The 14,921-nt window shown below is 39.6% G+C and overlaps 2 protein-coding genes across 4 annotated transcripts in view; one reads left to right on the forward strand and one right to left on the reverse strand.

The window, feature by feature from the left end:
- The window catches only part of LOC136046656 (dipeptidase 2-like), a 472,322-nt gene that overhangs the window by 187,466 nt on the left and 269,935 nt on the right, over positions 1-14,921 (reverse strand). The gene's annotated exons all lie outside the window — the stretch shown is intronic.
- MMP2 (matrix metallopeptidase 2) overlaps positions 6,330-14,921 on the forward strand; it is a 33,436-nt gene continuing 24,844 nt past the window's right edge. The window contains exons 1-3 of the mRNA XM_065733304.1: positions 6,330-6,622; positions 10,638-10,864; positions 12,732-12,880. Coding sequence (XP_065589376.1) covers positions 6,479-6,622; positions 10,638-10,864; positions 12,732-12,880 — 520 coding nt within the window. The 5' untranslated portion in view covers positions 6,330-6,478. The remainder of the gene's footprint in view (positions 6,623-10,637; positions 10,865-12,731; positions 12,881-14,921) is intronic.

A 14,921-nucleotide genomic window follows, 5' to 3' on the forward strand; every position in this document is an offset into this window, starting at 1 on the left:
AGATCTTCAAAGTCATTAATCAAGGCCCCTTGGTGTCTGAATATGAACATCATAATGACAAGCGAGATGTACAGTGCCTATCAACAAGCAGCTGCTCAGCAGCAGCAGCAAAGCAAGCAGAACTATTATTCTGACATGTTTGGGACTGTACTAGCTGGCTGTTCCAACAAAGGTATCTCCCATGAAGACAAACAGCAGAGCAGTGGGAACAGCCTGCTTTGGCATGACCCTGTTTGCAAGTACTATGCATCTTCCCAGTGCTTGATAAATGGGTCACTCAGTGAAGTAATTCTTTTGAAATTCGAGAATCTGAAGTTACATAGCTCTCTACCATGGGTCTTTGGAGCCAAGCACATAAACACATCGGCTTAGCTCTTGCTCACATCAATGTGTGCAGTAATATTATGGTTACCTTACCAGCTACTGGCTAGACAACATCATGCTTTCTCCACCAACATCCTTGCTGTAAGGTGCCTCCTTAAGATCAGCAGGGTCACTGACAAAATATGGTGCAAGCCAACATCAATATAGATGGTAGGATCCACCCCCAGTGCTGCTTATGACCATGCTGATTTTACCAAGCTTAAGCAAATACATCAGCATCAGGACTTCTTTCTTCTGCCAAGCCCACAGTGATGTGGAGTTTTAAAGGCAAGTTCATTCTGCATGCTTTATCCATAAGATCCAGTACATTTTCAAACAGAGAAGCCATTGGCCAGAGATCCTTCTCTCTCTCTACACGTAGCCCCATTTATTTTTGAGACACTTCACAAAGTGAAAGACAAACACACAATTGCTAGCTGTTACAAATCATAAACTCACCTGTAAATTATTGTGTAATTGGATGCTTGAGAATAGGGAAGAGCTAATAGGCAAAAATGGAAAAATAGAAGTATAACATCAGGTCAGTAAATTTTTCTTTGAAACACTACAAACTGATGCCCATTTGTTCTGAGTGAAGCACTTGTGAACACATTGCAAATAACTCGATTTTTCTCTGCACTTCGCAGATGCACTGCCTTCAGAAAATCCTGATAACTCAAAACTAAACCAAAAATATCCTTACACAAAATCAGCTCGACTCACCAAAAATAAAGGTTTCTTCATATTCCTCTACAGCTGAAAACTTGACACTAAAACCTTGCTCTTGCCTCACTGCTGAGGGATCAGCTGAACTTTGTTTTCTCTTTACACACCAGAGGGTGCAGGGAGAGGCCGGACCTGCAGGAGCTGGCAAACAAGGCTCTCAAGAAAGCCAGAGGCAACTTTGCACTGGGCTTGGCTTTCCTTGAGCAGCTCATCTTGACCAATCTGATTTTCTTTACATTCAACACCTCTACAAGCTATAAGTGAATTACTTGAACTTGTGCTAAAATCATTTCAATACACTGTTTCACAATAAGCCACTTTCTAGACAGACACACCTGAAATTAAGTGGGAATATGCAGGTAATAATCAACTTGGAACAGAAGTCTTTGAAGTTGCATAGTTTGCAACCAAATTCATGAAGGCTTTTGAAATTCTGAACTAGCTAGCAGAAAGCTCAACAATGGTGAATAATTGTAATGCCTCAAGTTCAAGAAAAAAACAGAAACAAACACATAAAAAACCACCAAATATCAACTGATGCTAGCAAATACTTAAAACAAGCATAGTTTAAGTAGGTCAGAATGGTGCTGAGCCAATGTGTAGGGATAAAAGAAATTTATCAAAGAAGTTGGTGTTTTAAACCTGAACATCTGGCAGTGTTAAGTAGGCACAAAGAAGTTCCTAGGGCAACACATGAAAACTTGGGCTGGGGTTTGACTGAAGTTGTTCAGCATATTTCCGCTGAACTAATTCACCCAACAGAAGCCCTGCAACGCCTGTTAACACCAGCTGAGGACACACGCAGGAATTTCTGGGTCAGGCAGAGGCACAGTGAACAAATGCAGTGAAGAATACCCTGTCTAGAGGTAGCAGACTTACTCAAAATTCACTTCTAATTGAGTAGCGAACGAACAAATGAAATCCATGTGTCAAAGGAACTTCAAACCCTCAGAAACTAACTTCCTAAAACAGAAGAGAAGAGAGAAACAAAAGGAAGAATACAGCTACTGCCTTAGAAGCTGAACTCATACCTGCTACCAACTGTTGACTGTTCATATGTTTTTCATCCTCCTCTGCACACGCACATACATGCATGCAGCAATTTCCAAAGTTTAAAGACTCCCTCATGTGGTGGTCTGATACGGTGAGTGGGATCACAGGAGAGAGCATATTCAGATAATAAATTATGAGCATATTTAAGGCTTATGCTGTGTTAGGATCAACTCTTCACCACACATCTTAGATCAGCTCACTTGACTGCAATGCAAGTGAGTTCTTGCTACAGTTATTAATCCTTCTAAATTCAAATGGACACTGCTATGACTAACTATTGCTTTCTGAATACAAGTTTACTAAAAAACCAGACAAACCACAAATATTTGCCTTTCTCTGTCCCTACAGAGGCACACACCTCCATCAGTCAGCAGCAGCTAACACCACTACTTCTGTTACAGGTGCAGAATGACAGATACCTGGAGCTTAGTGTCTTGCCAGCACAAAACACCAGAAAGAATTGATTCCTCCAGTATATTAATATGATTTCTTGCACAGACAGTCCATCTCGGCAGAGGTGCCATTAGGGAATATTAGTGAGTACATAATCAAGTCATGTGCCCTCAGCTTCAGTGGAGCTTCAGTCTGGAACCTGTATGGAAGGTTTTCTACTTTCTACTGCGGCACACCACAGGTCACACGTGGCAAAAAGCAATTTAAAACAAGAAACCCCACTATGAATAATAAAAAACTCACTTAGAATAAATCCATTATCCTCCTATGGAGAGTGTTCACTGACATTCTGCCTAATGTATTTATCTGGAACCACCATCGTCAGTTTTCGATATAATTTCAGAACTGACAGTATGAATGACAATAGGAATTGCTACAGCATATTTTGGGAGGGTTGACTGCGGTGTCAGTGAATCACCCAGGACATCATCTGAAGTCTAATCCTGAAACTGTTGAGTGCTCCTGAATCATTTAAAAATAATTTTCTGAAAATATAAAAATCCTTTGATAAAAACAGCATGTTAATACATACATGTGTCTCATCACACTTATCACAGTCAGTTCTGTGATGAAATGTAGCTTATGGCTCAGTAACACAAGACAACACGATTCCCTTTTTACTGTTACTACTGAAGTATGTCCCAAAAAGAGGCATTTGCCAGCTCAACATATGTGGTTTCTGTCATATAGTTCTTATGAATGCATGAAAATACACGGTTGAAATGCAAATCTGGCATCATACTTCTTGAAATAGATGGCTTTAAAGCCTCAGTATGGAGTGATTCTGACCTGAAACTAACATAATAAAAGAGCAACTTTCTATGATTCAAGAGAGAAAATTGAGTACATATATTACATAAATATTTTAAATAATATAGAGTTTATTTGCAACATTGAAATATTTTTTCCACAAATAAATAAAGGATGTATTTGTGGCTATAACTGCATTTACTTTATGTAGCTACTCCAGAGGTAGGAACTGTTTGTGTAGACAAAAGTATTTTGCAGAGTGCGTACAGAGGTAAGAGGAAGGAGGTCTACATTACACTTCCAGCTATTCCATGAAGTAGATACATGGCTGTATGTTATTTTCTCAGGGAGTCTCATTCCTTTTCCTCTATTTGCTTTTGTTTTCTCCCTTCATTTTTAACTGATTTTGAGCTCATCTAATCTGAAGAATAAAACATCACACCATGTTATTTCCAGTTCAGCAGGACCATGATGTGGTTCAGCCTAGCCACGGGCTCAGAGCAAGGTGGCCATGAGGCCCAAGAGCAGCAGCACATCACTGCTCCCAGGATTTAGCACCACTGCAGTCCCAGCACCTGCACAGCGCGTTGAGTACAGGACGCTCCAACAGAACTCAAAGTCTATGGAAACAAGAAATGTTTTAACCCAAATTTAATCATATTATGATAGGACGACTTCTCTCTACTATGACTCCTACTAACTGCAGTCAATGTAAGGGTTCACCCAGTAAACATCAATCCAATACTCCTTTATATTTCTTAACTGAATATAACTGCTCACCAGCTGAAGTAGCACCAGGAAAGCAGTTTACCAGCAAACTTGCTGTCAAAAGCAAGAAACTATGTTCCACTGCAGGTCTGCATGTTTCTGCTGTGGATTCTTTGAGGAAACGTATCTAAAAGGCTACCTTCAAGGACTCTAACTGCCAGCAAGGGTGAGAAGCAAAATGCAGTGAGATTCTCAAACTAGGACACGCAGAAAACGTTTGAGCATTCATCAGCTTTCAGTGAGGTTCACAAGCACAACAGAAACATGCTAGGACACATTTGGCTTTAAAGAGCTTCACGGCAGTACCCATCAAAACAAAAGTGACAAGGCCATCTTACAAGACAGGAAAATTCTTACAGAAAGAAAGTGGCTCATATGCTTTAAGATTTACAGCAGCCACTGACCTACTATGAAACAGATATTACTGCAAAATCCTCACATGTAATATTCTCACTTGTTTAATTGAGGATAAGAGTAACTCAGAACATGTAGCAAAGCCTCTCTTAGCTTTTGTTCTCTTACAGTTTTATGTAGCCAGGCACAAAAACAGGAGTGGTCACCATGAGGCAGGAGAGTCATTTTCCACAACCAAGTGCAGGCTGTGGGAAAACTTGGTCAGATTTTCAGAGCTGCCATTTATTAAAGCAACCCTTGGAAAAGATGACAATCTCAAAGCTGAACCACGAGGGATACGTTGTTCACTGTAACTCAAGTGCCATTGGAATCGCACATGGAAGGGTTGGAGAGCTACTTGCTTGCAAAGAAAGCCCTGCTCACACACAAAACCACTGCAACTCCTTTATGCTCCTCAAACACTAAGGGCTGCTTCCCATTGCAATTCAGCCAGTGGCTGAGCATAAAACTGTTGTGCTTCTCAGCCAAACTGTATGGACAGCAAAAACTCCTGTGAATATCTTTTTCCTGAAGGTCTTGGCCCACAGTTCACAACCCTTGTCTTTACACAAGGTTCTTCAGTTCACAGGCAATGGGCTTCAGTTAGCAAAACAACTCAATATTAGTGTAAGTCAGCGAACTGTCAATAACAAATACTTCCAATTAAATACCAAAGTATTTTTAATAAATACCAAACAGCAGCAGAGTATTTACTTCTCATTAACAGCACTATTCGGTAACACTGGTTATATCCAGAAACCCTTTGTTTAGAAACATTCAGTGGAAAGCTGTCACGGCCTCACTGCTGACATACAGCTCAGAGGAACCCTGATGGCCGGACTCACCTTGAATAGAAACTGTTCTGTGACACCTGGCTGGCCAGAACACAGTTTGCATTCATGCAGCATTGCCAGCCTCCTGTCTTAAAAAGTCAGGAGCCAAGCCCCTAGATTAAGGCTATTCAGCTAAAATAATATTCAGCTTGCATTAACACCTCAAAACTGGCATTATTACGAAGGAATAAAAAGGTCAGTCATGATGAACGTGATATTTGAACCAGAATTTCAGACATACAGCTGCACCAATGGGCCAAACTCATGGTACAAGCAAGCCTGGAATTTTGTATAACATTACCCTACCAACTGCTGAGCATAGTTCCTATTTGCTGGATCTGCCAGATTCTCTCTAACCTCATAGAGAACCAAAAGTGACCCACCATGCCCACTGGTGTCAAAGCTGTTATAAAAGCTGCACCAAACACCCAGGAATCCTCTTCAGAGCTCTGCACAAAGCAGGGTTGGAGCACTGGTGAGCCCCACGCACACAGACACCAATTCATGCAGCCCCGGCACAAGACAGACACGAAGCCTCTGCCACTGCATCAGCCCATGTAGGATCTGCCTCCAGCTAGGTCATCAAAATGGTCACCAAGAGGCACTGTGTAGGACTGTAACCACATCTTGCTAAAGCAATCCGTGGCAAGAAAATAGGCTAAAGAATAATACAAATACTGAGTAAGGAAAATAATGTTTAGGGGTGGTTGGGTTTTTGTTGTTTGTTTTAATTTAAAAAGGACAAGAGGCACTTCATCTTCAATATTAAGTCAGATCTTGCCCTTTGCTGCTCTCTGGCATAAGTAAATGCTCTTAGTATATGCAAATGAGAAGAAAACATGGGTTCTTTCAGCACTAATAAGTATCTGCTCGTTGCTACCTTAAAATCACAGCAATCACATCTGGTAACTGCCCTTTTCTCATGTTTCCACTAGTTTTCAGACTTCCTCTTGTGGTAGCTTGAGACTGCGCATCTGGATGTTTTAAACATACAAAGGAATTGCTAGAGCAAGCAAAAGAGAAAACGGTGCAGAGAGTTAAGATGTGCAGATAAGCAACTAGTGCACTGCGTAGCTAAAGTAACTGACAGCAAGTAAGAAAAACCTTTTTCCAAAGAGGACTGCAGAAACATAGGCAGAATGAAGACTCACAGCATATTTGGCTTTGTTTTTAAAGTACTATTAATCCAAGTGTATCTTTTCAACAAAACTTTAGCTGCACCGTCACCAATCATTAAGTTCCCTGGAGACAGCACTCCAAAAACAGACAAAGAGCTAGCAGTGGTAAGTGTTGGTTTCATCTTTGCTTCAGATTTGTTTTGTGTTGTTTTTTTTTCCTTAAGCAGATGTTTCTTTCTTCTTTCAGCAGAGGCTAGGAAATGACTGCAGCATTTTCTCTATAGTCTCTGGAAGTGCTCACTAGCTAGCAAAGGTATCAGCTTTCAGAAGTAAAAACTGGAGCCCAGCAATGCTTTTCCTCTCTTAAAAATTTTAAAGGCAGCAAAATCTTTTTCTTTTTCCTTATGTCTGAGTGTACAAAATTTCATTAAATCACTGCAACTATAATCAACAGATTTCAATGGTAAGAGAGGAAAAGAGCAAATAGAGATGGCTAATTTTTGACATATCAAATAGAACTGTGGGCTGTCAAGAGTCACTTGCAGAAATTTGGGCTTAATGCATGTATCACACAGCTTGTTTTCCAGATTGCTTACTGTGGGCTGCATAAACACAGCTTTAAGGGACAATTACAATTGAAAGCTGGCTCGAGTTTGAGAAGCCATCATGACTAGCTCTGACTTCAAAAAAACCTCAGAGGTTTAAAGAAATACTCTTTTCCAAGTTTAAAAAAAGAAGTCTGGATTTCTGAATGTGACATTAGCAAATTACAGCTATTCTACAGCATTTTATTCAGCATCATTTTAGCCCAGTGGACCTTCATGAAAATGACATTCTATAGGGAAGTCCATTTAAGGAGAGATTGAGATGGATCATCCTAATTTTAGCATGCAAATTATAGACATTTCTCTTCTTCAGCAGTAACTCCATTTTAAGGGAGATTGAGATAAATTATTCTTATTTTAGAGTACAAAGGGTTGGAAGTTGGTCAGTGCCCTTTAGGAGCTGGTGTGCATCTTGGGAAAGCGCGCCAGGTTAACAGTCTGGGGGAGGGTAGAGTGAGAAATTCCAGATGGGAGCCGTGGTGGAAAGTTGAGGAAAAACAGATAAACTGACCCCAAAAGGGCACTCCTCAGCCTTTAACAAGACAAATTCACCAGAGCTTTTGTCTTGGCAGCACAGCAGCCAGGGGGTGGGAAAGGAAAGGGGAGTCATCATACATGTCTAATAGTAATTTAGCTATCCTTAAATGATCTATCTTTCTTAGACACAGGCTTTTCCCAAATAGCAGCAATCCACATATCCCCTCAACTCTGCTTCTTTAGAACAACCTATTTATTATGTGTACTCAGAGGAAAATTACAAGCTGGTTTAACACTGCAGTTCTTCTTTGTCTTTCTGGTAGTATGCTTGGGCAAGGTTAACTGGCTGCTTTTCTCTCACACCCGCTGTCTGTACAGCCCCAACACTCAGAATCAGAACACAAATTGCTATGTTGCAGCTGGACCCTGTTTCATTAATGGGCTGGATCAAAATTCCAGATCACCACAGCTCCCTGCTGACTCTGGGGAAACTGAATTTTGCAGTTTAGGCCAAGATGTGGTTTACACAGACACTGCATTTTCTTCAAGATTCTCTCCTCATAGAACAGCTGGTTATGTTCATTTCTCATCTTCTGTAAAATCTCCATTTTAGGAAAAACTGAGAGGGAAGTCAGCATTTCATTTAGAAACTTAACAAGTAAAATTCTTTATCGTGCCTCTTTTGCTGTTTTTTTTTTTCCATTGTCTATCATACTTGTAAACCTAAGGTGGAAAGAGCAGCATCCTCTTTCCTCAGGAAAGTTCAGTTCTGATGTACAGATCTCTTGCTTATGTTCCTAGTGCACTACACATAAAGCTGCTAGGCCCCATTTCCTCTGAGTAGGCAGAAACTTGCTGGTAGCAAAGGTGAAATCATTGTGTGTCCATTACTTGCCAGCATTGCATTCTTTTCTGGAGAAATATATCAGAACATGACGTCATAAAAATTATGAAAACTAAGCAGAGTCTGTACTTAGTCAGTAGACAGATGGAGGACTTCCTGAAGGAAATGATGTAACATCTTGATTAAATTCTTTTCTGATTCAACTCTGAACTATTTCCTATACAGGGTAAAATGAGGTACTCCTGGACTTAATGTTGAAAGTCCAGGTTCAGACAAACTGCAATCATCAAACAACATTTCCTATCTTTTGCTGATGTAGAGGTCTTATCCCTCACCTTTTCTGTTAACTGATTAGATACATAAAGTAAGGTTACCCTCAGGAATATTTAATGGCACAAAGACTTAAATGCACAGTCATTTTGTCAAGCTTCTTAGAATCTTTGGAAAAAAGTAATTCTCTCTGATATTTCTGATACATTTACATTTACTTTATTTGGGTTTCTTTCTTACCTTGAATTTGTAGTTAACAGCTTGGATACAACACCTGAAGGACTCTTCTTCCTCTGCTAAAGACAGTTTCACTAGAAAGATCAGTAATCTACAACTTTGCCATCTACCAGGAGCAGTGGGAATGGCATTTCTCAGCTCTGTGCCATGCTGAACATCAGTTCAGATAGCTTACACATCAGTTTGGGAACACTTGCTGTCTGACATGGCTCTAGCACTTCTTTTAGAGCTACATGTAGAATACTGCTAACCCAAACTGCAGCATGGAATCCCTTAAATCTCTGAGCAAGTAGAAGAGAATTGCAAGGTTCACTATACTGGATAAAGTCACAAGTCGAGATTGCCTGATTATTAGTCAAACAGTGAATGAATGATAATTATCATTCAAGATGTTCCCAAATTAGTATATTCATCGATCCATTTATCTACTTGCCATCAAGAATGTAAGTTTAGCAATTGAAAGCTGTACCTACTCTAAACAGCACAATTGAACCCACTTTTGTAATAGTCCAAGCTAAGGCAGCAGCTTGAAAAACAGGTTCAGTTTGGATTCAAACACTGAATCCAAATCTTCAAAATTGCTAGCTATCTTAGTTTAGGATCTTTTAATTTCCAGACAGGAATAGAGTTGATTAAGATCTTACACAGTTTTAAGCAGAACTGAAAACCTTATTGCCTGACTCTTATGAGAGCTCACACTTTTCTTTTGACAACAGTGTTGTCATGACAGGTTTCACTGTGTGTTACAGATTGCCAGACTAACAGACTTTCTCAGAGGGTTGGTGTCTGCCCAAAGGAGTTCAGCTGTTCTGGCACTCAATGCTGAATTTAAAAGGAAAAAATACTAAATCCTAAACTGCTTGTGTAAGCTTACTTGTGTTCTGCACAGAAGGAGACCATGAACAGATACTTAGGACCACAGTTATTTGTCTAGAGCTTAACATAAACATACAACTTATTAAGACAATTGAAAGACAAGCTGCTTAACCATAGCAATTGACAGGAACAGGCCATTGGTCCCCTGAGACACAGGGAACAGGTCACAGCAGGCTCTCACACACACCCCACAGTGGTGTGTCCACAAATTTCACCCAGTGGGCGAAAGATGTGAACTGATGATGCATCATATGCTCTTTGCCTCATTTATTCCTTTATCTTTTTTTTCCATTCATCCATACTGTTCATCCAACTGAGATACAGTGTTCAGCCAACTGAGATATACCAAAGACTTTTCCTCAGGTTTTCGCAATGGTTGACTCAAAAATGAACATACATGACATTCAAATAGCTCGTTGTGTTATGAATTATTTTTTTCTGTGTGGTTGCTTTGATACCTTGACAAGTTTCTCAATAATCCACAGAGTCTTCCAGGAAAAAAAGTACATGCCATCTAAGAAAGTAAGCACATTTCCACTTCATAAAGAAACCAAAAAAACCTCATTTTCACTTCGTAGTTCAACACTAAAGTTCTTTGCTCTACTTATAAATACAGCAATTCCTTAAGAAAGGTGATAGCTAATAATGGAAATGATTGCTCAGTGAGTAATCAAGGATGGTTTTATGTCAACTGAGGAGATTCTGCTGGTCTCTGAGCTACTAATAATAGTCATTTTGAAAAGAAAACTTGCAAATTTAAGACAGAAAGGTAACATGGAATTACAGCATTTATTTATAATGATTACTTATCTCTTTTTATGAAATTTGAAGTCTTTGTTCTGTGTTTTTTTTTCTTCCCCCTCCCCCCAAGCAATACCTGAATAAGTATTACGGATGCCCAAAAGACAATTGCAATTTATTTGTACTGAAAGATACTTTGAAGAAAATGCAGAAATTTTTTGGGCTGCCTGAAACGGGAGATTTGGATCAAAACACAATTGAGACAATGAAGAAACCCCGCTGTGGTAACCCAGATGTGGCCAATTACAACTTCTTTCCAAGAAAGCCAAAGTGGGAAAAGAATCATATAACATACAGGTACTGGCTGGGTTTTGCTCATACGTAACCTGAACCCTTTTAACGACCAACCACACAAGGCATATCAACGTGGAATAGTAGCTCAGTGGGTTAGATAGTATTTCTTGAATTACAGTCTCTTTGTGTTTAAACATCTAGTAGTCATCCAAACATTAGAAATTTCAAATTATAATTCAAATTATAAAGTTTCAGAAATAATTATCAAAATCTCAGTTTCAGGGTTCTGGTTGGGCCCAAAGAGATTTTGGTTTTATTCTTTCTCTGCTGTAGGAATCCTATAGGATCTGCAGCAGGAGTGCATTACTTGCCTGGATCCTCAGTGGAAGCCAAAGGACTTAGTAACTGCAGAAGACAGGCAGGAAGACAAAGCCCTCTGCAGTCAGCAGTCATAAAAACATTGCTCATAAAAAAAAAAAAAACAATAAAACAACCATTTATTATTTATCAGCTTATAATCTTCAATCAGGAACCCAGTGAAATAAAATTCAGCTTCAGTGGCCAGTCAGTGAGGAAAAAGTTGTAGGCTATAAAGGGAGCAAACTGCTAAATAAGGTGTAGGCTGAGCGTCTATCCACGTTAAACAGACGATCTAACAACACAAGAAGAAAGCCTAAAAACATATTTAATACGTCAATTTGTGTATTGTTTTGAACATTTTAAGAACACTTGTTTATGACCACAGAACTTTCTAATGGCTAAAATGCAACCAAGTTACCACAGTTTGTCACAGTCCAAGTACATACATATGACTAGCAGCTACAGTCAGGAGATTTAAAGAGAGACTATTTCAGTAGGTTTTGCATTTTCATTTTTTACTCTCACTTTAAAGAGTTATGAATCAAAGTGCTTACTAAATTCAATAGTTAAAAAAGCCCAGCAGCTCAGGTGGTCTGGGACAAAACATACAGCAGCAACAAAGAACAGCAGATCTGTCGGAAGTGCTCGACTTGGTCTGCTGCTCCCTCACTACACACTGCTTACAATCATACACACTGCTCATTTTCTGGCTGTCTAATGAATGCTGGAAAGGTGTGTGGCAGCACACAAAGCCCTGTATTGCTGATATGCTTCCTCTGATAACGTTATCCCTAGGCATAGAGTCATTTTACCTGTTCTGGACAGCAACAGCAGCAAAAAACTGGGAATTTTCTTAATGAGGAAGTTAGATGGGTGCATAACAAGGCACTGAGAAACACAAATGGAATGTACAAACAAAGCAAAAAAAAAACCCCATATTCAAGGTCTAGGGCTTTATCCTATATACTTTGTGCATCCCTATATATCCTATCCTCCTCCCAGTGTAACCAGCACACTGGTGAAGATTTAGTGTTCAATTGGCATAAAACAATATATAACAGACTACCAAAGTGAGAGAGAAGGGCTGTTTCTTTTTGTTATTAAAAACAATCTAGTCCTGACAGTTTCAGAGTTAGATTGAGCTCTTTTTCTGGTAAATCTTACGAAACAGGGATGCATTGGCATGTTCAAGTCTAAAGTGACAACATCACTTGCAGGCTTATTAAGTAGTTTACAAAAACATAGATCTCTGATGTAATGGAGGGAAAGGATGTAAAGCATTGCCCTGGCAGCAACTCAGCACTGATGCAAAGCTGAGTATCTTGTGCAAGAGCCACCACCATGCAAGTTTCACAGCCTCTGGCTATGTAATTAACAATCTGTGTCAATTCCAAAGAAAAAAATAAGCTGTAACTACCACCTCTGAATGCATTTGAATCACCACAGTCTGTACCTCATGTGAAGCAGTATTACCTCTTAACCCATTTCAAAGCCTCAGCATTTTGACCAGTAAGCAACAAATACTGGGAGGGAAGTTATGTATTTCTTAACTCTTCTTTTTATGTCTAAGGATTATAGGCTATACCCCGGATTTGGATCCTGAGACAGTAGATGATGCCTTTGCCCGAGCCTTTAAAGTCTGGAGTGATGTCACACCACTGAGATTTAACCGAATAAACGATGGAGAAGCAGACATTATGATTAATTTTGGCCGATGGGGTATATTTTCTATTTTTACATATGTTTTTGGTTTTGTTCCTTTCATTAATCCTTCATGTTGGAATGACTTACCCTCAATAAGTAGAGTCATGAGCCTTTTTGGCAAATCTTGTCCTGGCTTGCACTTGGCTTAGGCATGCTACGATCTAATTTCACTAAGATTTTTTTTTCCTAACATCTATTAGAGAGAGAAAAAAATTATATAGAATAAGTCTACTCTCTAAATATCTTTGCAAAAGAGAATTACTAGGGGTAGCATTTTATTTTAAAATTTACTAACCAGAAATAGAAATGGGAAATATTGATACAGATCTACAGATGCAACATGGCTTCTCACAACAGAAGACTGTGCAATGCCACCATCTCCGCGTACACCTCAGTGCTTGTCTTTCCAGTGGTAGCAGCAGAGGTCCTAACATATGAGGGGGCTTAAAATGCATTTCAGACTTTCAGTTTATCTCCACAGCTACTCTCTGTCCTTTAGCATAGCAGACTGGAGGCTTTCAACGCATTCTTTGGTCTTGAACTGCTAAGTAAAGCTCTTCAGCTGAATCCTGGTTTTAGTCCTGCTGATGATAAGCAACTTGATTCATTTCAGTTGCACATGCTTTCCTAATTAATTTTGGTTTCCCTAAAAGAGCACCATTTTCAGTGTATACCTGGGGCATTTTAACTTCTTACAGTCACAGAATTTTTAATACTAATGAAGACATTTCTGAAGCCAGACACTTGGGAGGTAGACTTTGGAATTGAAGCAAACAGTTTAAAGAATAACTGAGCTCTTTGTAAAAGCCTCCATTTCAAGTTGGTTTTCTTTGCTTTAGCTACTGATGAGTTGACTTCAAAAGCTTCAGAGATTCCGTACAGAACCCAAAAGTTCAGATTCTCATCCAGGCTGGCTTGGTACACAAGACAAGCCTTACAAAAGCAGAAGTGTTCCTGCTGATTTTAGTACTTGCAGATTATACTCAGCTCAAAAATAGTGGGAGAAATTTTCCCAAATTCATTCATTCTCATCACCTTACTGCCAACAAATTCACAGGAGTTGAGACATCCACAAAGTTGTTCACTTTTAAGCTTATCATAAGCAAAGAACAGGAGTAAAGCTTCTAAACTCACGTCAAAATCTTGCTCCCTGAACAACTGACACGGTAGTCTACTAAAATGAATGAACTGAACTAGTATTAAGAGACTGAGAGCAGCATGAAATCAGTGCAACAGAGCAGAGATTCAAGCCTGTGTATTGAGGGTTTCTGTTAAATGGAAAGACATCAGACCGAAAAGCTTGAAATGATTCAACTGGAGATGCTGGCAGCCAGCTTTGATGCACAGGTCAGTGTGGTGGGAAAGCTATGAATACCAGGGTTATGCCCTTGCCAGCCTGCCTTACCCACACACAGTGTACTTCCAAGAAAAGCCTACAGTGCAATAACAGGAGAGCTACTTAAAGTGCTGCTGCCCTGTGAGCAGCCTGCATCTCAGAGCGGTTGATGTGGAGGAGGGATAGGCTCATTCACAGGGCTCCAGGCATTGAATAAGAGCTAGCTTTCCAGAGATTCTCAGTTGAGAAGAGCTCAGATGGTTTGCTTTCCCCAGTATTCTATGCAAAGAAAAGAACACAGCAATCTGAGGCACAGCAGACAAAAAATATCCTGCAAAAAAGAAATCCACCTTTACTTTCTAATCTGTGTTTGGAACTGATGTAAATTCCCTGCAAAATCCCTCCCATTTGCAATGTTTATTTTACAGCTCCTGCTGTCTCCATTGAGAAATAGCAGCATGATTGCAAGTCGTACATCCAGTGTACATTTCACTGTTCTTCACAGTCTGATTCCCTTTCACAACACTTTTGGTATATAAAATAACATGCTGTGTCAACTGCAAGACTGTCACTTGAAGTTCTTTGTAAGAATTGGCTTTTTCTTTTCCACTTCAGTCTTGCCAGCCCAGTCCAAACCACTCACTAGAATAGCTGTTGCTGTCTTGAATGAGAAAGTGCATAATAATATCATAATAATATCATAATAATCATCATTCATGT

The sequence above is a fragment of the Cyrtonyx montezumae genome, unplaced genomic scaffold (assembly GCF_038088225.1).
Source record: "Cyrtonyx montezumae isolate F1298 unplaced genomic scaffold, pur_monq_1.0 scaffold_17, whole genome shotgun sequence".
NCBI lineage: Eukaryota > Metazoa > Chordata > Aves > Galliformes > Odontophoridae > Cyrtonyx > Cyrtonyx montezumae.